General features: G+C 40.1%; 2 protein-coding genes across 5 annotated transcripts in view; one reads left to right on the forward strand and one right to left on the reverse strand.

Annotated features, from left to right (window-relative positions):
* PPP2R2C (protein phosphatase 2 regulatory subunit Bgamma) overlaps positions 1–19,845 on the reverse strand; it is a 279,740-nt gene extending 259,895 nt beyond the window's left edge. Inside the window, exons 1-2 of one of the 3 annotated variants that reach the window (XM_039540607.1) lie at positions 19,735–19,845; positions 15,443–15,523 (exon numbers count right to left, since the gene is read on the reverse strand). In XM_039540607.1, the coding sequence (XP_039396541.1) occupies positions 15,443–15,502 (60 nt within the window). In that variant the 5' untranslated portion in view covers positions 15,503–15,523; positions 19,735–19,845. Of the gene's footprint in view, positions 1–15,442; positions 15,524–15,758; positions 15,919–19,734 lie in introns of those variants that run through there. The other 2 variants (XM_039540603.1, XM_039540606.1) reach the window with 2 other exon arrangements.
* The window catches only part of MAN2B2 (mannosidase alpha class 2B member 2), a 58,841-nt gene continuing 51,362 nt past the window's right edge, over positions 15,979–23,457 (forward strand). Inside the window, exon 1 of one of the 2 annotated variants that reach the window (XM_039540602.1) lies at positions 15,979–16,097. In XM_039540602.1, coding sequence (XP_039396536.1) covers positions 16,092–16,097 — 6 coding nt within the window. In that variant the 5' untranslated portion in view covers positions 15,979–16,091. Of the gene's footprint in view, positions 16,098–19,914; positions 20,058–23,457 lie in introns of those variants that run through there. The other variant, XM_039540601.1, reaches the window with a different exon arrangement.

Genomic DNA, 23,457 nt, shown 5'->3' on the forward strand with positions numbered 1-23,457 from the left:
GTTTTTGGCACTATGTTACTCTATTGCAAATGTATATGTTTTTTTGTCAAAGGGGAGTTCCTCTGGCCATATGTTAACCACACAGCATACATATAGCTGCATATTTTGGATTTATCACTTACATACCTATTATGCTGCGAGGATCAGCAGATAACATTGTACATGCCAACTCCATTAGTACAGTCCATTTAAAACACAATAAAATGCTTTGTTTTGATACACAAGTGGGTGACTCTAGAATTGTCAATCTATGCACCATATTTTTAAAGTATTATTTTCACTCTATGAACAAATCATAGGTTTGCAAAGTTACTAAGACATAATGTCAGATTCCAGTACCGTGCATGGAGATGCAGAGCTATTCTGTCAACACACCTGACAGTCTGATCAGGAAGGTCTCATTATCTCCAATATAGAGGATAAAAGTTGGAGAGTCTCTATGGCAAGAGAAGCTAATCAGACAAGACAGGAAGTCTTGCAAGAAAATCCTTAGGAACAGCCAACTCAGGAAGAAGCTCACGGTAAGATTTATGTCTGTTGCTTTTAAGTTAAGAATAAAGGAAAACACCCCCTCATAGCATAACTCATGGATACTAAGCCTGTGTGTTGAAAACAATCCAGATTTCAGAGTTTATAACAATTTGGTTTTTTTATGAATCATGTAAAAAGAAAGGAGTTCAAGTTTTTAATGTGTCAAACTGCAAGTGTAACCCACACACCTCCTGGGTGTGGTGTTCTGTCCCATCTAGTGGCACTGAGACCACTTAGAAAGAGAGAGATTATGGGTCTGCTCCACAGCCTTAGTTAACAGCCAGTTGGCTTTTAGCTCATGCAGGAGAGGCTCATGCATTTAGCTCCAAAAATCCCAGGTTCGATCTCGACTGGGGTCTGTCAGCATTACACAAGAACATGAAAAATGGAAAGTTTAGCTCAAACTGGAGATGGCCTCAGATTTTAAATGGATTACACTGTCTTCTCTGCACAGTATTATGAGTGAATCCAGCCTAGTGCTTCTTGCAGATAAAATAATCACATGGTATTTTTAAAGTAAATATCTGTTTTCAAATGAGAGGTTTATAATGTCTGAACAAATGGTACATGTGCTGGGGCACCCTGGGAATTTAATAGGGCCATCTGGGCAGCAAATCTGGAACTTGAAAAATCCCCCGTGCTCCTGGCCTCCAAATTAAAATTTACGAAAATCCCAAAGGTCACTCAGTCATCCAGATTTAACAAGAAACCTTCAAGCACTACAAGCAAAAAGAATGACACTCCAGCCAGTGGAGTTTCAGGTAATTAGAATTTTCTTCTTTTTTTCAAGAAGGAGTAATTTGAGCCCTCTCATTCCAGAAGAAATTACTCTCAATTTTAAGTGAAGGAAGTTTAATATGCTTTACACCTCCCAAATGAAGTTTGGTTTATTTTAGCTCTAGGTGTTCCAGAAGATGGCACTAAATATGGTAATTTGTTATGGCTATTATTTGAAATGGAAAAAGCACATGACTAAATACAATTATGCTAAACAGTTTTTACAACTCCCTTTTGATAAACTTGTGCCCTCCATAGGAATAAAACTTCAAATCACTGATCCCCTGTAGTGTCTAGATGTCATTGTCTCCAAACTGAATATACTATCTTTAACTGCAACACCAAAATGATTTCAACTAAGGTAGGGGCACAATGTCTTGCATAAACACTCCCAACAATTCTTGTGAAAGTTACATAAATGTAATAGAATGAGAAACATTTAGGATGTTAGTATCTGCTGCAATCATTCTGATTGTCACGTCTATTCACTATGACATGAGCCAATATAAAATGTGCTTGGACATAGATTCTAAATAATAGCTGGATAGAATTTTATCACATTCTGAAAAGAAACTGTATTAAACTGAAGAATCAAGAACATATAAAGAGATCTTCAAATATAAATTGCTTTTACAGATCTTGTGTTGGGTTTGCCTATTTAAAACATACATTAAATAGATATCTCAAACAAGATCCTAATTAGCGTGTACACATTCACACACCAACTAGGATCTTGTTTTATTTCACATGCTGATATACATCGGCTTCCTGGAGGAAGAAATAATCAAACATATGTTACTATCTTGATTTTAGTAAGGCTTTTGACATAGTCCCACATGACACTGTCATAAGTAAACCAGAGAAATGTGATAGACGAAGTTAATATAAGGTGGGTGCACAACTGGTTGAAAGACTGTACTAAGAGAATAATCATCAAAGGTATGCTGTGAAATTGGGAGGGCATATCTAGTGTGGTCCCCCGGGGGCAGTCCTGGTCTTGTACTAGTTCATATTTTTTATTAATGACGTGGACAGTGGAGTGAAGAATATGCTTAACAAATCTGGGAATGACTCCAAGCTAGGAGGGATAGCAAGCATTTTGAAGGACATTATTAGAATTCAAAATGACCTTGACAAATTGAAGAACTGATTTGAATTCAACAAGATGAAATTTAATAAAGACAAATGCAAAATACTTCACTTAGGAAGGAAAAAATCAAATGCACAACTACAAAATGGGGAATAACTGGCTAGGTGGTAATGCTGCTGAAAAGGATTTGGAGAGAAGAGGGTGAGAGTGAATCACAGATTGAATGAGAGTCAACGATGTCAAGGGAGATTTAGGTTAGATATTAAGAAAAGTTTTCTAACTATAAGGGTAGTTAAGCTCCTGAATAGCAGAAACCCCATCACTGGAGGTTTTTAAGAACAAGTTGGACAACACCTGTCAGGGATGGTCTAGATCAGGGGTTCTCAAACGGGGGGTCAGGACCTCTCAGGGGTCACAAGGTTATTACATGGGGGGTTGCGAGCAGTCAGCCTCCACCGCAAACCCCACTTTGCCTCCAGCATTTATAATGGTGTTAAATATATTAAAAGTGTTTTAAATGTATAGGGGGGTTCACACTCAGAGGCTTGCTATGTAAAAGCGGTCACCAGTACAAATGTTTGAGAACCACTGGTCTAGATTTACTTGATCCTGCACAGAGCAAGGGGCTGGACTTGATGATTTCTCGAGGTCCCTTTCAGCCTTACATTTCTATGAAAATTATCTCACTTTAGTTTCTTTGATGAAAAATCCAACAAGCATAAGTACACAAGTGTGTATGATACACACAATTTTCAGATGAAAGAATGCTAGTGTGTAATAAAAAATAAGCTACACAGTTCTTCACTTTGGTACATTTGAACTGGAAAGTGTTGCAAGTGAATTAACCTTAAAAATGTTTATACTGAAAATCTTTACAAGAGCCTGGCAGATTACTGATATGCCCTGAGGCCACATAAAAGATATCACATGCAGACATGAAATAGAATCCACTGGTACGCCCCACAAAGGCAAAATCTTACTTGGAGATTTACTAATTGGAAATCTGAAGTAACTCAGCAGCAGGAATCTACCACATGCAGTGGTACTCAGTCAATGTTGATTGCTACTCTAATATTTTATTCCCACATTTCAATGTTACTGCTGCAATTCAAGTACTTACATTATCCTGTACTCATCTCCAGAAAAAGAAGCTGCACTGGAATCAGGAAATCCTCATTAAATTTATTAGGAAGTTCCCCCCAAAAAACTAAGAAGCACACAATTGTATTTCTGTTTTTCTGATGAGAAAACAAAGCAAAGCATTCTGCCAGACCAAAAGAAAAAGAAAAGAAAAAGAAACGCACCTAATTTGTGAGGACTGTAATTACTTTATAAAGATTAACTAATCAGCCATACTGCTGCATCAACTGTTAATAAGATATGTCTGACAATGAAAACCCCACTGGTAGGTACTAATACTTTGATAGGATTTATCATTATAACACTCAGCTCTTGATCAATAAGTTAATAAATAATAATAATAATAGCAACCTCACTACGAATCAGCATACGCTCAGCTAAACAAAATACACAAGAACATAGCTAATCCACAATTTTTGAAATCTGAATAAGAATTGTTGGTCTCTCTCCACCACTAAATAAAGATTTAATAGCACATGCTGTAGTGAGGTTTCCTACTATTAAGATTTCCTTAATTTTACAGCATTTGCAAGCACCTTTACTAATATATTATGAAGAGTTATAATAAAAAAGGTTAAACTACAATTGTCAGATGAACAAAGTACACAGAGATAAATTATCCTTATTTCTTTTCTTAAGGTGAAATATACCTTATGGTGCAAGGAACACCCCCACAAAATTCTATGCACCTCTGGGGAGAGGGGAAGCCAGCATGAGGCTAAATAAGCCATTTATACCCCACATTTGGATTCCATGGATGAGTATCAGATGCCAGAAAACATATCCTGCATACTACAGAAAGGGTCTCGACATCACTCCTATACAGGCTGGCCTGGATGTAGATAAGTTCCCATTTGTCCTCAAGATCCATGTTTACAGTGTCATGAACACAAAGGACAGCAGCCACTATGCCAGACCAAGGCTTTATATATTTGCCACTGGAAGATGAACATTGATACCAAAAACACGCAAATAAAGGAATAAGTCTCTGAGGATAATCTCATGAAATAAATGACCAAGATCATCACATAAATGCTCAGTTTTCCTTTTTCCAAAAATCCTAACAGGGTTTAGAAAAAGACCTTGTTGCTCAGATTGCTAGTAATTTATAAGGTAGCTCCCTCTTCTGGCTCATTATATAATGACTTGGTGAACAACAGGGTTACTTAAATTATAACATGCAGAGCTGAAATAGAAAGTAACATCTTTCCTCCATTTCTGGTCAAGTACTATCAAGTGTTCATACTGGGACTATAAGAGTTGCTTATCATTATTTTATGTAAGGGATTTAGGTACAATATATCAGAGTAGCACACTAAGACAGACAGGATAAAGCTGCTTGAATCTCATGTACAACTCATTCTCACTGCAGAAACAGTTTTTTCATAATACAGTATAAATATGAAAAACAGCAGGAGTATCACAACTGCTTTAAATCCCTGTGCAATTTACTCCCCAGAAAATAATTGATAAATATAGATATTAAGGAGGCTTTACCATTTGTACCTATATAAACTGCATTAACAAACTTAGGATTTCTTGAGTTCCCATTTACAGAATTACTAATTGGAAATTTAAAGTCCTGCAGTGCAGAACTGTACTACATGCTGTGGTTCTTTCAGTTGTGTTAGTTCATTCAGTACTCACACATTTAAAAGTTATCCTGGGATACTGCACTCTGGAGAAAATTCTGATCCCCTTCTCAGCAGTACAGAGGAAGCAGAGTCCAGGCAATTTTTCAGCACATAAAAAACAGAATTTGGAGGGGACATCAAAGGTGCACTTGCCCTATACAGACCCCAGCTCCTGGGGAGCCCCGGATGATTACATAGACCAGGCTTTCGGGTGGAGTGGACAATGATATGGGAAGGGTTGGGCCAGAGTTAGTGATTCTGCTGCTACAATAGATGCATCCACAGGCCACAGCCCTCACCTAGATAAGAGTACAGTACAGGCCACATATTTGCACTAGTGGCCATGGAGTAGCTCTCACAGCCTCTCAATGGCCCAGGAGCAGGATTCATTAGTACACAACTCGATCCTCAAATGGAGTGTCTATTCCTAGAAGGTGGAAGTTTTCTGCTCCCGGTATTTATCTTCAGGGGAAGTTATATAAAATAAGATTACATTGAACATATGGGGCTAAATCTTGGCCCCACTGAAGTCACTGATTTCTCACTTTATTAATGTATTACTTATAACAAAATCAGTGCTTATAGCTAGTTATAACATGTATACACACAGAAGCAGATCTCTATTAAACTATGGGCTAGATATTCAAAAGGTTGCAAGCACATGATTTTGGCTGACTAATATATGTATATTAGAGAAACAAGGCAGGTAAGGTTATATCTTGTATGGGACTAAATTCTGTTGGTGAAAGAGGCAAGCTTTTAAGCTACATGGAGCTTTTTGTCAGGACCATTGAAAGTGAAAGAGTTAAGATTGTGTAGCTCAAAAGCTTGCCTCCTCCACCAACAGAAATTGCTCCAGTAAAAGATATTACCTCATCCACCTTGTCTCCCTGGTATTTTGGGACCAACACCGCTACAACACTGCAAATAATATACATAGAAGCAGACCCACAATTTTCAGGAAAGTTATAGCAGGATGCTTCTCCACAGGATGCAACTGGCAAGAGCATGCAAGGGAAGTTTTACTATCCAGACACAGATAAAACCCCAGGAGTTGTGGAGGCAGAGCTGAATGGATCATGTGGAGCACTGAGCCTTAGAGACCTGGAGGTGGTGAGAGAACGCAGAAAGATCCAAGCACTGCTGTGCAGGCACCTGCTGCAGATGGCTGATTTCCAACAGAATGGAAGCCCCACTCTGGCAGACCTTGTAAGAATCAAAAGAATAAGGATTCCCACCTGCAGAACTTGGCAGAGTGAAGAGAGTTGACCGGAAGAGGCAAGAAGAGGGCAGGCTGGAACTGGGGAGTTGGTACTGCCCTAAGTCTGAAGCTTGGAAATTAGGCTGGTTGGATAACCACATCTGGTACTGAACCATGGAATGGTACTGTCCGGCCCAGGGAACAAAGACTAGTTAGAGGCTGGAGCCAAGAAGTAATGACCGGTTGAGGAACCACATCTAGAACCCGAGGTAGTCCAAGCACCTGGAAGCCAGCTAAACAACCATAGCTGCTTGGGCAGGGAAGCAGGAATTCTTTGGATGCCTGGTAAAAGTTTGCTCAAGCTTTGTATGAACAGTGCACAGAGCTTTTTACGTCAAGTAGCAAGAGACCGACATGTTTAATCAGAGATTTACAAAACAAAGGAAAATCACAAGATAAAAATACTTTAAATTACAATTAGGTTACAATTGCTAAGTGCCCATTTAGAGGAAATATATAATTAAACTAATCAGTTAAAAAAATTCCATTAGAAAATCTGAGTAAAAGGTTCTATAAACCATTCTGATACCAATCATTGCACCCAAATCATGCGCACACACACACACCATTAAACTTAACAGTTCTCAACAATCAGCATCCAAACAATCTTAACTCTTTCACTGCAAGAAAACACAATAACTACAAGTGTAAATGAGCCAAAACATCCTTATTCCATAATGATATCGTAAAGCTATAATGCATCTTAATTAAAACTGTCTTTAGATAGGTTTTTTTCCTCAAAAGCATTTTATCAAAAAATCTGATTTAAATTTAAAAAATCATTGCTTTTTATCCATCCTGGGAGTGGGCGAAGGTAATATTACTTCTGTGTATGGTATTAATTAGATTATTACTGGAACACTGTGTCCAATCCTGATGTCTATGTTTAAAAAATTGGAAAGGCTTCAGAAAAGTATGATTTGTGGTCTGGAAAACATGTAGTATAGTGAGAGATTAAAGATGCTCAACCTATTTAGTTTATTCAGAAGTACCTACATGGGGAAAAGATTTCTGATTTATTTTGATGTTGGTTATTGAGGGCTTGATTTACGTTTCTTTACTGCAGTTTTAGGCTGATATAACTCCATTAATTTCCATGGAATTACACTTATATAAAACTAGAGTAATGCAGTGGTGAATCAAGCCCAAGGTTATTTAATTTAGGTCTTGTTTTGTTGATTTTGAGAGAAAACTATGGCAAAGAAATGGGTCTTGCAACTATACTTGAAGGTGATGAAATTCAAGTTAATTAACTCCTCCATGCCTTCTAACCCCCTCAAATGGCATATTTTCCAAACACATTTTTATAACCAAATTCTACATATTAGCACATTTCACAATATAGAAAAATGCTCTAGTCTATCACATACTGTTTATTCATGGAGTGAAAAGGCTAGTTAGTGTCTGTGAATCAAGTGGCACCAACGTCAATAGTGCTGCTTCCAATTCCTAAAATATATAAAGTTTCAAAACCAGGGAGCAGAAAATTCGCATTGTAAGCAGATTTTAAGTTGTAAGTGCCTACGGCGTTCACTTTAATGAGGATAACTAAAATGTGATTTTTTAAGTCAACAGTTCCTTTAAGCAAATTACTACTACATTGAATTTAAAGCCATATGCAACTTATATGAAAGCTAACAGCTTACTGTAAATCAAAGACTAAAAGAGTTCATTGTTTAGAATATTATAAAGCAGCGTTTATATTTTAATATGGAGGTAGGGTGGTCTAGAACTTACAGCAAGAGACTAGAGTAGAGTCCTAGGTTCTGTTCCTGGCTCTGCTAATAACTTATGTAATCTTGGGAAGGTGATTTAGAGCAGTGGTTCTCAACCCCAGGTCCGGGGCCCCCCTGGGGGGCCACAAACAGGTTTCAGGGGGTCCACCAAGCGGGTTTGGCATTAGACTCACTAGGGCCCAGGTCAGAAAGCCGAAGCCCCACCACATGAGCCTGAACCCTCGGGCCCTGAGCCCCTCCACCTGGGGCTGAAGCCAAAGCCTCAGCAACTTAGCTTCATGGGAGCCCCTGTGGTATTGGCCTGCTTGCTACCCCCTAACGTTGGCCCTGGCTTTTATATGCAGAATACCAGTTGTTATGGCACGGGTGGGCCGTGGAGTTTTTATAGCATGTTGTGGGGGGCCTCAGAAAGAAAAAGTTGAGAACCCGTGATTTAGAGCCTGATTTTCAGAAGTGCTGAGTACTTACAACTATGTCAATATTAACTGGGGGTGTTTAGCACCTCTGAAAATCAGGCCCTTCATCTCTGTGTCTCAGTTCATCCATTTGTAAATAGCATATAACCATACCTCTCCCCACACAGCTTTTTGAGGCTTAATTTAATTTAATATGCATAAAATGTTTTGAGATCCTTGGTAGAAAAACAGAATGTCAGTGTGAAATTCATTTCATTCATGCTAGGTAGAAATAATATCTGAAATAGGGTTTTTGTTTCAACACAGCAAGACTAAATCAAACATGATTATCTTTGCTTTGATTGTTATGTTTAACTTACTGTGCTCTGCATTTTAAATATTCGCTTCTGTTTTCCATTATGCAAATGAATGTTTTTCATCTCATTTAAATCTATTTTTGATAAAGAATAATTTTCATTCCTAATCTAAAAGAGAAATGTCACTGTACACAATTCTGAAATCTAATTGATGGAGCACCACAAGGAATTTGCATGCATTCAAAAGTACCAGAAGCAAGTAGTGCCTAGAAACCACATTGATTGGTAGAATATAAATATAGAGATAGATACATGTGCATTTACTGTGGTGTCTAGTATTGTAGATAAGGCCTAAATCATCATCAGCTGGTGTAGCTACACTGATGCAAACTCTAGTACACCCAGACAAGCCACTATGTCCACTAATGCAGTTTCCTGCAGGAATTTCCAACCTACGACTATAAAAAGTGTTGCAGCCTCCCTCTGAGGCAGAAGGAAGTAGGGGTCGGAACAGTGAGGTCCTGCAGGAAAAATTTTAAGAGCAGCCTAGCAGCTTATATTTTTTTGTTGTTGTTGTTATTATTTAAATTCCTATTCATGGCACAGTTCAGGAAAGGGAAAAGTTTGGTCTTTATCCAGAGTTCTTATTCTTTGCTTGTAGCAAGGATAGAATCCCACCTATTATGGTGATGCTTCCTTGTAAGGGCTGTATGCACCTCTGCAAAGAATACAGATTACTGTATGTGTCCCGAGATGTAATCTAAAAAAATGGAAAAAAGAGTGTGTGCCAAATTCATCTCAAAAGTAAACCCACTGAAGTGGATACATTTACAATGCTAGGTGTTAATTTGACACTATAGGTATAATTTGTTTGGTCAAACTACACTTGTCTTCCTTGGTTTCCTGCGCTTGTCCTAGCAAGTCATCTTCTCTCTGAAGTTCATCTAACCTCCAGGAGGAGAAAGAACCTCAGAAAGATGTACGAGAGTGCTCTCATTTTAAGTCATGGGTCAAAACTGGATTTACAATATCATCACTGATGTCGAAATGGGATTCTTTGTTCCTATATTGAATATTTATGATCTTCTTATTCTTAAGGAATGAGTAAGTCTGGTTCTGGTTCCCCGGTCAGTGAACTGGCCTTGTTTGAATCTAATTTATTTAATATTTACTTTTGGGTTTTCAGCAATTTAAATGTTTTCTTTAACACTGAGCTCAAAATAGACCTTGTTAGCAAGTTAATTGAAAAAAATAGCACTGAACATACATTTCATTCTGTCCTGTACAGTGTATGATAACCCACTAATCAGAATTATATTATTCTAAGTAGTTTGATACACAAGGATACACAATAGACAAAACCTTCCTCTTCAGGCCTGTAACGTTGCTTTGTGACAGTTCTTACTCATCCAAATCTTAAAAAAAAAAAATCAAGGAAATGCTAAGTTATGACAAGTCTCCAACATTACATGCTGCCTGGGAATTATGACAAATGCTTTCAATCACATACCATATTGTAGTAGGTTTCTCTGGTATTTTCCACTCTTGCAGGGGAGAAAATATCAAAGAAACACTAGCATTTAGGTTCAAAAAAGGGAACTGCACAAAAGTTGAGAACGCCAATTAAACAGAAATTAAAAGAAACAGTCACAAGACTGAAATGCCTGCAAGCTGCATGGAAACTATTTTAAAACACCATATATAATAGAGGCTCAAACTAAACGTATACCCCATATAAATAAAAATAATTAAAAAAAAAAAGTAAGAGGACCAAGAATATGTCACCATGGCCCTACCACAGAGTTAAAGAGGTGGTTAGAGGCAAAAAGACATCCTTTAAAAACTGCAAGTCAAATCCTGATGTGGAAAATAGAAAGAAGCATAAACTCTGACAAGTGTAAAAGTATAATTAGCTAGGCCAAAAAATAATCTCAAGAGCAACTAGCAAAAGACACAAAAACTAATAGCAATTTTTTTTTTAAGTACATCAGAAGTAGAAAGGCTTCCAAACAATCAGTGGGGCCACTGGACGACCAAGGTGCTAAATGAGCATTCAAAGAGGACAAAGCCGTTGGGTAGAAACTAAATGAATTCTTTGCATCCTTCTTCACTGCAGAGGATGTGAGGGAGATTCCCACACTTCAGCCATTCTTTTTAGGTGACAAATCCGAGGAACTGGCCCAGACTGAGATGTCAATAGAAGAGGTTTTGGAACAAGTTAAAAAATTAAATCGTAATAAGTCATGAGGACCAGATGGTATTCACTCAAGAGCTCTGAAGGAACTCAAATATGAAATTGCAGAACTATTAAACTGTGGTATGGAACCTATTGCTTAAATAAGCCTCTGTACTAGATGACTGGAGGATAGCTAATGAAACCAATTTTTTTATAAAGCTTCAGAACATAGCCTGGCAATTACAGGCTGGTAAGCCTAACTTCAGTACCAGGCAAATCAGTAGGAACATAGATGAACACGATATGTTGGGAAAGAGTTAACACAGCTTTTGTAAAGGGAAATCATACCTCACTAGTGTATTAGAATTATTTGAGTGAGTCAACAAGCATGTGGACAAGGGTGATCCAGTTGATATAGAATACTTGGACTTCAGAAAGCCTTAGACAAGTTCCTACATCAAAGTCGCTTAAGCAAACTAAGTAGTCATGGGATAAGAGGGAAGATCATCTCATGGATCAGTAACTGGTTAAAAGATAGGAAACAAAAGATAAGAATAAATAGTCCACGTTCAGAATGGAGAGGGGTAAATTGTAGGATCCCCCAAGGATCTGTACTGGGACCTGTTTTGCTCAACATTGTCACGGTTGAATCCCAACACTGGCACTTTGACTACAGAAGGTGGGGGCCTGCACAGATTCTAAAAAGTAATACAAGCCTGGAGTGGCAAGTATTAAACTCCCAAGGTTACAGCTTTTCTCTGACCTTGGCTTGGTAAACGCTGCCACCACCCCAAAAAAACCACTCCCTGGGACCCAAGAAGGAGCACTTGGGAATTCCTCCCTGTGGGGTACCCTCAAGCCCTTTCACACACACCCTGCCCCCAGGGAAGAGCTGAGAAAGAAAACAAAGGAAATTAGTGACTGCCACCAGCTAATTAAACAACATATGCACAAACCTCTTAGGACACCAAAAATCCAGTCCTGTACTTAAAAAAGGTACATTTTATTAAAAACAAAAAGAAAAAAAATACATTTGGAATTTAGGCTTTTGCTAGATTTTAAAAGAGCAATTCCAAAAATTAAGCACCCAAAATAGCTTCTTGTGGGTTCAGCTTAAAGGTTACAAGCAAACAAAAACATCTGGGGTTGGCACAGAGGAGATCCACAAGCCAAAATAAAGAAATAACCTGATTGCATCTACCTAAACATTCCCTATCCCAATGAGTCCTGCTAGGTATGGAAAATAATTTTTCACACCTGGTTCAAACCTTACACAGCATTCCTGCTTATATCATTGCTGCTCTGTGTCCCTGCAGCCCAGAGAGAACAACAGACAAAGAGAAAGTTTCTTTCCCCATTTTAAAAAGTTCCACCTTCCCATTGGCTCTTTTGGTCAGGTGCCCACTATTTTTTCCTTTACCTGGGGTACTTTTTAACCTTTTACAAGTAAAGCAAGTAAAGAACAACTACCAAGAGAGATTTTACAGCTACCTGGCTGGCTGGGTGTCCATCAAAGGGAGCTATCCCCCCACTTTATTTATCACAAATATATTCATAAATAATCTAGAAAAGGGAACAAAACAGTAAGGTAGCACAATTTGCAGATGACACTACATTACTCAGGATAGTTAAGTCCAAAGCTAACTGCAAAGTGTTATAAAGGGATCTCATCTGACTGGGCAACAAAATGGCTCATGAAATTCAGTGTTGATAAATGCAAAGTCATGCCCCTTGGAAAAAAATAATCCAACTGGATATACAAAAAGGTGGGTTCTAAATTAGCTGTTACCACTCAGAAAAGACCTTGGAGTCATAGTAGATAGTTCTCTGAAAACATCTGCTCAATGTGCAGTGGCAGTCAAAAATCTAACAATGTTAGGAATCATTAGTAGGGCCCTACCAAATTCACAGTCCATTTTGGTCAATTTCGCAGTCATGGGATTTTTTAACTTGCAAATTTCATGATTTCAGCTATTTAAATCTGAAATTTCATAGTGTTTTCATTGTAGGGGTCCTGACCCAAAAAGGAGTTGTGGAGGGGGTCGCAAGGTTATTGCAGGAGGAATTGCAGGATAGCTACCCTTACTTCTGCATTGCTGCTGGTGGCAGCACTGCCTTCAGAGCTGGGCAGCTGGAGAATGGCGGCTGCTAGCCAGGAGCCCAGCTTGGAAGGCAGAGCCATCGCCAGTGCAGAAGTAAGGGTGACATGGAATGGTATTGCCACCCTTACTTCTGTGCTGCTGCTGGCAGAGTGCTGCCTTCAGAGCTAAGTGCCTAGCCAACATACGCCGCTCCCCAGCTGCCCAGCTCTGAAGGCAGTGCAGAAGAAAGAATGGCAATACCGTGACCCTCCTAAAATAACCTTGCAACCCCCCTGCAACTCACTTTTGTGTCAGGACCCTCCAATTTGAGATAATGCTGGTCTTCCTCCCCCCCCCACACACACACACAAAATCTGTATAGTATAGGGTAAAAGCACACAAGACCAGATTTCATGATGTGTTTCTCATGGCCGTGAATTTGGTAGGGGCCTAATCATTAGGGGAAAAGATATATAATAAGACAAAATATATCTTAATGTCTATATATAAATCCATGGTACATCGACACATCAAATACTGCACGCGGTTCTAATCACTCCATCTAAAAAAAAAAGATACATTAACATTGGAAAATGCACACAGAAGGGCAACAAAAATGATTAGGGGTATGGAACAGCTTCCATACAATAAGTAATTAGAAAGACTGGGGCTGTTCAGCTAAGAAGAGAGACAGTTAAGGGGGGATGTGATAGAGGTCTATAAAATCATGAATGGTGTGGAGAAAATGAATAAGGAAGTGTTATTTATCCCTTCCCAAAGCACAAGAACTAGGGTCACACAACAAAATTAATAGGCAGCAAAACAAACAAACAAAAGGAAGTATTTCTTTACACAACACACAGTCAACCTGTGGAACTCATTGCCAGGGGACATTGTGAATGCCCAAAGTATCACTGGGTTTAAAAAAGAATTAAATAAGTTCATGGAGGATAGGATTAATTGCTACTAGAGAAGATGGTCAGGATGCAACCCATGCTCTGGAAGTCCCTAAATTTCTGACTGCAAGAAGCTGGGACTGGATGACAGGGGATAGATCACTTGATAATTGCCCTGTTCTGTTCATTTCCTCTGCATGATCTGCACTGACCATTGTCAGAAAACAAGATACTGGACTAAATGGACCATTCGTCTGACCCAATATGTCTTATTCCTTACGTTTACATTCCCTCCCAGCAACCATTTCCACCTCCAAATATTTTCATCATATCTGGGCAGCTGAGCTGTTCACAAAAAAAAAAAAAGTATCTATATTGTGAATAACATCATCTTCTGATTAACCAACATCTAGCACGAGAAATACAAAACAAAAACCTAAAACCAACTTGTAAAATATACCATGGAACTTGAGCTATGGTGGTATAAGTTTAGTAGAGAAAAGTACACATAGCCCACAGCCATTACTAAATTTTAATTCACTACTAAAATGCTGAATCTAAATCCCACCTGGAAGCATATCCACTTTGCAAATCCAAATAGCTGAATACAGGCAAAAATCACTTCTGATCTGTCATGCAGACAGCAAATGCAGAATCCTAAGAAATCTATGCCACAAATCATCATGTTAAGGCTCTTATTCCATATAATTCACATACCACTGAAAAAATCAATGGTACCACTGAAACATGCCCCTTAGTACCATATAATAAAACAGATTGTATCATGCAGGCTGACATTTGTTTTGTTTTTACATTTTTGCATATTCAAAATCATATGTAATAAAATTATTTCTTTTTACACAAAAAGAGGGGCTATTCCGTATTCGGTCACTCGTACCATAAACAAATACATTCCAGGTTACCTCCAATTCCTCTTTCAGTGTTGAAAAGAAAAATTAAAATGTTACAACCAGATATTGCAAGGCCTCACTCAAGTCAGTAGTCTACTGATTTCAAGGGTTAATCCAGTCAGTAAAGGATGACAAGCTGGACCCTTAGTTACCAAACCAGATGCTCCCTAACAAAACAAGAAGAGTTGCAACATTTTCCAAGGCCTCTATGTATTCCAACTGTGCAAAATGTTAGAATCCACCCACGGCTAACCAAGAACAGTAACATTTCTCCATCGCTCTGGGTGACACATTCAGAAATGTACACCTCACATCTTTCCAAACCAGCCCACAGCTCTTAGGTTGCCTCTTTCTCTATCATTACAGCAGGGTTCCCCTCATCTAGACATGGCTGAGTTTAAGTCCATTAGATAGGATACACCTGCCCACAGAGCTCTGTTGTTGTAGGGCAGGGCTTTTTGCAAAGACCAAACATCATCAGTTCAAGCATCGCTTACCTTCGGAGACCTCAAACTGTGCCGTCCCATTGAGCTGATAGAGGCACCAATCAACTGCATCCTCGCCAGGGGGGCAGCCAACTAGTCAAACAAGCAAAGCCACAGTCAATAACTGTGCGGCTCACACGTTAGCGCTCCCCACAGAAGGCCGAGGAGAGGCAAGAGGGAGGAAGGCTGGGGAGGAGGACAGAAGGAAAGAGGAGCGAGGGGGGAGGGAACAGAGAAAGGGGAGCAGGTGGGGGAGAGCTAGGAGGGATCGAGGACGAGGAGAGATGGCTGAGAGGTGCCTGGGGGAAGGGAGAACGGTTCCAAATACCCTGCTTGTGGGACATGTGTGTGTTGCCCTCCGAGAGGCGCCCGGAACGGCTCTTTGCTTTGCTCTCGCTGCCAAGCGCTCGGGGCGCCTCCTCCTTCTCCCGGCGGAGCGGGTGGCGCTTGCCGGCAGCGCAGGCTGACTTGGGGCGCCCAGAGGAGGCTCCGCCCGGAGATCCCGCAGAAGGCGGCGGCGGCGCAGCCTCCCCACGGCTCTGGGCACGGAGAGGCCGCGCAGCAGCCCCAACAGGTGTGAGCGGAGTCCGGGCCCGGGAGGGGGATTGGCCCGGGCACAGGGCCGCACCTCAGAGCGGCCGAACCCGGGGGCGGAGGCTGCATGCTGGTGAGGGGGCCGCAGGCGTGTACTGGGGGAGGCGGGGCCGTGTCAAGGTGTGTGGACGTGGGCGTGTCAGAGCGGGGAGCATCCACCAGGCCGTCGGAGCCTGCGTGTGCGGGGAAGGGGATATCTGCGTGGGTGGGTGTAAGCCCCAGGCATGAAGCCAACGCCCTTAGTTACCTCTAGCCCGTTTCTGGGCCTCCCTTAAGTATCAAGGAGAAGGGATGTGTGATTTCAGTTCAAGCCCCTATCTGGCGTCATGCATACATGATGTATGATCACTATGAAAAACAAGACCATTACCATTTGCAGGTAAAAATGACTTGACTGCAGCATTCAAAGCATTCCTAGACTTGGACCATTCAGCAAATATGATGAGTAAGTGCTGCAAATACCACAGTAACTGTCAGGTTTTATTGGGGACCTCTCTGTGCTATATGTCACTGTCAGAGATATGTATGCACACGTGCTGGTAGCATGTGAATGTTTTTGTACACTGAGACCATTGTCAGATTACTGTAAACCACACACTGTAAATTTCCATATTCCTGCATACACACACTAAAAACAATTCTAGGGGGAAATTAAATGTACATTAAATGTTCTGTTCACCAGGTGGTTTTCTTGGCATATGATTTAATACTAAGCTTCTGAGTTATTAGTTTACAGCTGGCAGCAGCATCTTGCTGAAGCATTCTCTCCTTTCTAGGTGATTATATGTCAGAGGCCCTCTGTCCTTTGCATGGTGAGACCAGTGTTCTTTGCATGGGCAAATGATAAAAATCACAAACATACAGTAGAGAGAGAATATTACCAGCCCTGGACTGAAGGTCAGCCACAGAAAAAAGTATCAATCTTGCCCTGTTGTAGCATAATCACACTGGGCTCGCCTCTAGTTTTTGCCAGTTGTGCGGCAGTTTATGTGGCTTGGAATAAGCATTTTCTTCTGTACATTTTCTGCTTGCCATGCTTAGTCTCACCCAGTTTGCCATGCCCATTTTCCTATCCACCGTTCTACACGGTCTTCTGACACTGGGAGGTTTTTGTGCACTTGCACTGACCACTGAATAATTTGACTAATTCCCTTGTCCCACCCAAATTATTTTCCACTCAAATTTCTCTCCCCCCTTTTTCTGTTCCACACAAGATAATGGAATATTTGGGCCCTCGTGAAAATGTAGGGAAAGGACTTAGCCATTTAGAAATAAATATGTGTAGTAGGTTTAAGATGAAAGCAATGTATTTTCCAGAAATCCTCAGCTACTTTTAGAAATAAATCAAAATGCCTGTGTTTAACCCCTCCTGTGACATTAACCCAAATCACCCAGGGTTATAATGCCTATCGAAGTATAGTCAGCAATATTAATGGATTTAGACATTGTATGTCCCTGGGCCACATTTGCTGGATCTTCACTTGTTTTCTGGGAACTGAAAAGGTTAATGAAGAAAGATATGTTGATGATTAAGAGGCGAGAGGAAATTTTTGCAGCTGTTTCAAGCCTAAACTTCATCCAGCTACTTTCAGTACTATTGACTCCATCTACAAAATACCTGTGGACCGTGATTGTACTTCATGCAAAATATTATAGCCAATAAAATCAACCTTGGCACTTCAGCAGTTTTATTTTCTCATAGTGTTTTGGGAGAAGTCATTTCACAATCCACCACATTAGCTGGCAAAATAATGGCGCTACTCTGAGAGAACTTATCTGAAAGTGGATTTAAGCAGAAATGAGTCTCATTCTGTGTAACTCAATAAAACTGCCTAACATTGATAAAGTGCTTTTCATTCAGAACATCAAACTACTTTACAAACTCTCTGTATACACATAACTTACTGGCTCTTTATCTGGGGTTTTACACTGCACAATTTTTTTTCTCTTTTTTAAGAAGGGACAGAACCTGATGTCAGTTGTAGTGAAGTAAATCTGTCCATACAGATGTCTTGGATTAAGGCTGATCTACATATGAGCTTCCACCAAAATAACAATTCAATTTTAATTCATGCCTTTTGTTATTATGGAGCACTTCTCTGTGTGGGTATATGTGTATATGTATTGTATGAAAGTACTTTGGGACTGTTTGGTGCAGAACGTGCTATATAAACTCAAATTACTTAGACTAGTTCACATATGTCAGTTACTCAGGGAAAGGATTTTAACCAAACTCCGACACACAATGTGTAATTATATTACATTATATTCACAATTGACCTACAGAGGGTCTGGGGAAGATAGACAAGTTCTCCCCAACACACCACAAACCAATTCCTAGAGCTGCTACAGGTAGTGAGGCACTAAGGATACACACCCAGAAATCCTAGCATGAAACATATAATTGCAGTGCCAGCATGGACACAGATACACTGGTTATGGATGCGAGCAGCTCTGCAGTGTGAACTCTTGATGGTGGGCTTGGCTAACATACAATAGCACTGATTTAACTAAATCAGTTTCTAATCCAGTTTTGTTAAATTGGTGCACAAACTGTATGTAAACAAGACCTCAGGTACATATAACATACCTATGACATAACATGCCTACAGTATCTAAGCACCAATTTCAGCTGTTACTTCAGTTTTGCATTAGTGTAAATGAGATCAGAAAACAGTCTGAAATGTTTTAGCTTGTCCATCAGAAATTATAAGGTGAATTTTAAGTAGACATAATTTGCCCAAAGCAGAATTTGACCAGGATACTGTGGGGAACACTCCTATGCTTTTTGATAACCAGAAGCCATATCAGAAATAGGGCGTTATTTGGTCCTCAGTGCTCTGTGTGTATATTGATTAATCATGGGCTTATGATATCACACCCCAAACTGGTATAACATTGCCTCTTTGGGTGCGAATCCCATGCAGCATCTCTGGATGATGTTCTCTATCTTTCCCGTTGGTGTCAGTGGGGCACTACACAGAATCAGAACTCTGCCTATGCAATTCACAACACAAACCTAGGACCCTAGGGTGTCATCTTGCTTATATAAAACTATCACTGTTTTTAATGAAGCAGGAGTGGGTCCATAGTGTAAAATAAAACTTAATTTTGATTGGAAATGTAGAAAATGGCAAGTCTTGGAGTCTGGACTTTAGAGCCCTTTAACATTTTTGAGCCATCAGCCATTCAGAAACAAATTTTATGAAAAAGGTTTTTTAAAAGAAAAGTTATAAATTGTTTGAGATTATGAAAGACTGTTTGTTTGAATATTTAAGTCTCTGAAAATTAATGTCACATTTGCCAACAATATATAATGAGCTACTCAGTTCTGCAGTTTTGGATGGCCAGTTTCTTGCACAGAGCTACAATTTAGAAAATCGTTTAATATTTGCAAAATGCCATGTCTGCACAGTGCGAGCATACAGAGGGTTCTCTACAAGTACAGCAATGCAAAATATGGGACATCATTGTCTCCCTTGTAAATATTACTAGACAGGCCAAAACCTTCCTCATTTGGAGGGAGGCAGCTGCCTTGTTTTCGTTTAGTTTTATGGCACTTTTTAAAAAGCATCTCCCTCTGGTTATAACGTCTCTTGCTGTGTTTCAGGGAGTCATGTCAAAATCTTGGTCACTCTTTTAAATCTCCTTGCGATTGCTGCGCGGGTGGGTATTTCCCAGCTCTGAATGCCTGGTTTGCTTTTACTTACCACTCAGACAACAGTGCTAGAGCGAGCCCCCACTCCCAGGCCCCACGGCGTCCTGGAGGAGGCGTGGTTGCATGTTGGGGGCGGGAGGAGCCCAGGACGTGCCGTAGTGCTGCGGCGCAGGCTGGGTGCGGAAGTCAGGCTGCAGTAGCCGCTGCAACGTTGCAGGCGGTGCCCGGCTGATTGTTGCACCGCGGTGCGGGCGCACAATGTATCTCCTGCTGGCGTTCCTCAGCCTGGTCCCGCGGGCGCCTTGCCTGGGGGAGCTGAAGGCTTTTGTGGTCGCTCACAGCCACATGGACGTTGGCTGGGTTTACACCGTGCAGGTAGCTCCCTCCAGTATTGTCTGGGCTTTCGCTTCACTCTTCCGCTTCTCCCAGCGGTTACTTGAGTGCCTGCGGGGACTCCAGGAGTGTCAGATCAGCCACCCGGAGATGAAGCTCCTTGGTGCCCCCGTGTTTGCATGTTCCCAGTGAGGTTTGCGTCCTGGCTCTTTGTGTATTCATCTATCTATCTGATTACTACTTTTATGTGAGGTGTTGCCCTGTTTGTGTTTCCTCTCCCCATGCCTCCCCCAGCGGTGACAAAGTAATTTCAAACTTCTGTAACTGACTCAGATGGGAGGCTTTCTCTTCTTCTTTTTTCCCACTGCTGTAAGCTACAGGCCGCGCGTTTGGGGTGCTCGGTGGAAATAGAATTAGGCCCTACCATAATAACTCTATCAGGGGTTCTCAAACTGTGGATTGGGATCCCTGGGGGGGAGTGTCACAAAGTTATTATATGGGGGGTTGCGAGCTGTCAGCCTCCACCCCAAGCCCCCCTTTGCTTCCTGTATTTATAATGGTGTTAAGCATATTAAAAAGTGTTTTTAATTTATAAGGGGAGGGGGTTGCACTCAGAGGCTTGCTATGTGAGAGGGGTCACCAGTACAAAAGTTTGAGAATCACTGCCCTAGATTCTCTGAGGTCCTGTCTGCAAAACAAAGCAAACCATGTAACAGAAGTTTAGCTGAGAATATTCTCCCCTTATGCCTGCACCTGCTTCAAGGATAGTTCTGTCTTGTTATGCAGACTGAGATTTGTACAGGGAAAGAGCACAGTTTGGGTAAATGCTCCAGGCCCAGCCAGAGGATGGCAGTGTGGTTGTGCACTTCCACCAGCGATAGCAACAGTGGGAACTCTAGAGAACACAAGGCTGGGAAGCAACATTTTCCATTTAGTCAGGTTTAGACCAATGTAGTATCTCCATTCAGTAACCTTCAGCTAAACTGGAGCAACTTCTGGCTGTAGTAGGGTGACCAGATGTCCCGATTTTGGGGTCTTTTTCTTATATATGTTCCTATTACCCTCCACCCCCGTCTCGATTTTTCACACTTACTATCTGGTCACCCTAGTCTGTAGACGTGCCCTAATGATGACAGCATTTGGAAGTTATTGCACAATGGATATAGTCAAGGCCTTTCATTTTCATTTTTTATGTTTAAATTAAAATTTCCCAGGAAATTAAAAATGAGTGAAAATAGATGCACTAAATTAACATTTTTGGGTAAATATCAGTTAATATTGGGAGATGGGAGGACAGAAAAAATGCAGCAGAGAAAAGGAAGAGTATTGAATGTAAAAGCAGTGATTTATTTAATGAACTGTACATTACCAGTATGTTATGTACAGTCTTCCATTACATTGTTTTATTTTAACAGATAGCTTCACATTAACGCTTAGGCTAATTTATTAACATAAACACATATATCTAATGTATTGGATTTTTTTAACATAATCATATTTTCATTATCTAAAATTGGGGTGAAAATAGGTAAAAATAATGAATAATAGCTTTTGTAAAACCCTGGATTTTTTTTTAAATCAGTAAAAACTGAAAACAAAGGGCCTTAGGTAAAGCTTAATCATAGAATCATAGAATTCAAGATCAGAAGGGACCATTATGATCATCTAGTCTGACCTCCTGCAAGATGCAGGCCACATAAGCCGATCCACCCACTCCTGAAATAATTCTCTCCCTTGACTCTGCTGTTGAATGCTCCAAATCATGATTTAAAGACTTCTAGTAGCAGATAATCCACCAGCAAGCGACCCTTGCCCCATGCTTGGGAGGAAGGCGAAAAACCTCCAGGGCCACAGCCAATCTACCCTGGAGGAAAATTCCTTCCCGACCCCAAATATGGTGATCAGCTGAACCCCGAGCATGCGGACAAGACTCTCAAGCCAGACCCTCTGGAAAAAGGCTAACAATATCCTATCATTGACCCTTTGTACTAATTACCATTGTGGCATGTTATTGACCTATTGACTAAACCCGTTATCCTATCATACCATCCCCTCCATAAACTTATCTAGCTTAATCTTAAAGTCATGGCGGTTCTTCGCCCCCACTGGTGTTAGGCTTAGGTTTCAGGACCTACAGAGTGAAGCCAAGGATTTAAATAATGTTTACAGGGTTTTGTTTGTTTTTCTGGGGTTTGGTTGGTTTTCCATCCTGCAAGCTAGACATGCAAGAATTAGCCTGCGAAAATCATAATGGATCCATAATGAATACCTGCTTATATTGATTCACTTAGATCATTCACATTATATTTGAGTGAGGAAAGTTATGGGGGGGGCATGGTAAATTTAGAAATATGTATACATGTTTCTTTTGTTTTGTTTGTATATTTATTTGAGAAGACACTCCTGATGCTATTTTTAAGAAGAAGAAAACATTTCTGGAGTATGTGCTGGGATTGTTGTTGATGGGTCAGCCATCTGAGAAATTGTGATTATTATTATTTTAATATTCTTGTATGATTCTTTTAGAGGAATTATAAGGGGATGAGGGAAGCATACTAGAAAGAGACATTTTAAAACAAAAAAATTAACATTTTGATTGAGGAGCCTAGAATTGTAGAAGGAAGTTAACAAAATAGTTTCAGCTAAATAAATGAGATACTAAGCAAAATAAATCAAACACCTCCTAAATGGCTTTCATGTCTCCTTTTCTAAATACTGTCTCAGTTAATTATATAGATCCCTTTAGTTATACGAATGATGTTTCAGACACTTTACATACTAGATAGGCAAGGAATCAGATTTTTTTCTGGGAGTTTTTCTCCCATAGCATGACAGGGAATCACTGCCGTTACTTGATTTTATTTTATTTTTAAACAGGGTTATTGAATTATTCCTTTAGTATCTTAACTCATACTCAGTAACTGCATGGATGAACACAGAAGCACTTTGTATTTTGGATCTGTCAGTGAGTGAAGATTCCTCCAGAAGAAATGAAACTTTAATTATCAATTTCTAAGAAGACAAAATTGCTTGAGGCTTCAGCTCCTCTATTATTAAATCATGAGCATCAATGATTCCTTTGGTCAAAAACCATAGAGACTATCTATAGATCCTTTCAAGTGTTTCTCTAATAAAGTGAAACCTAAACGTAATTCTCTGTGGGACACTGATGTCCTAAATTCTATGTATTGTTTCTTCAAAGTTTGCATTGTTATTACATGTCACTTCTGATTGACAATATCTTTTGGACCTTTCATTGTTCACATTCACAGCATGAAAAATAACATAATTTATTTTATGAAAATAGGAAGCTTTTTTGTGTTCTGGAAATTTTACCCTTGATGCTGAATTCTAACTTTGGATACACCCATAGAATGCAGTTGACTTTAAGGGGAATTTTGCTTGTCTATATGAGGATAGCATTTGATCCACAGTCTACGTA

Source organism: Mauremys reevesii, linkage group 5, assembly GCF_016161935.1.
Source record: "Mauremys reevesii isolate NIE-2019 linkage group 5, ASM1616193v1, whole genome shotgun sequence".
NCBI lineage: Eukaryota > Metazoa > Chordata > Testudines > Geoemydidae > Mauremys > Mauremys reevesii.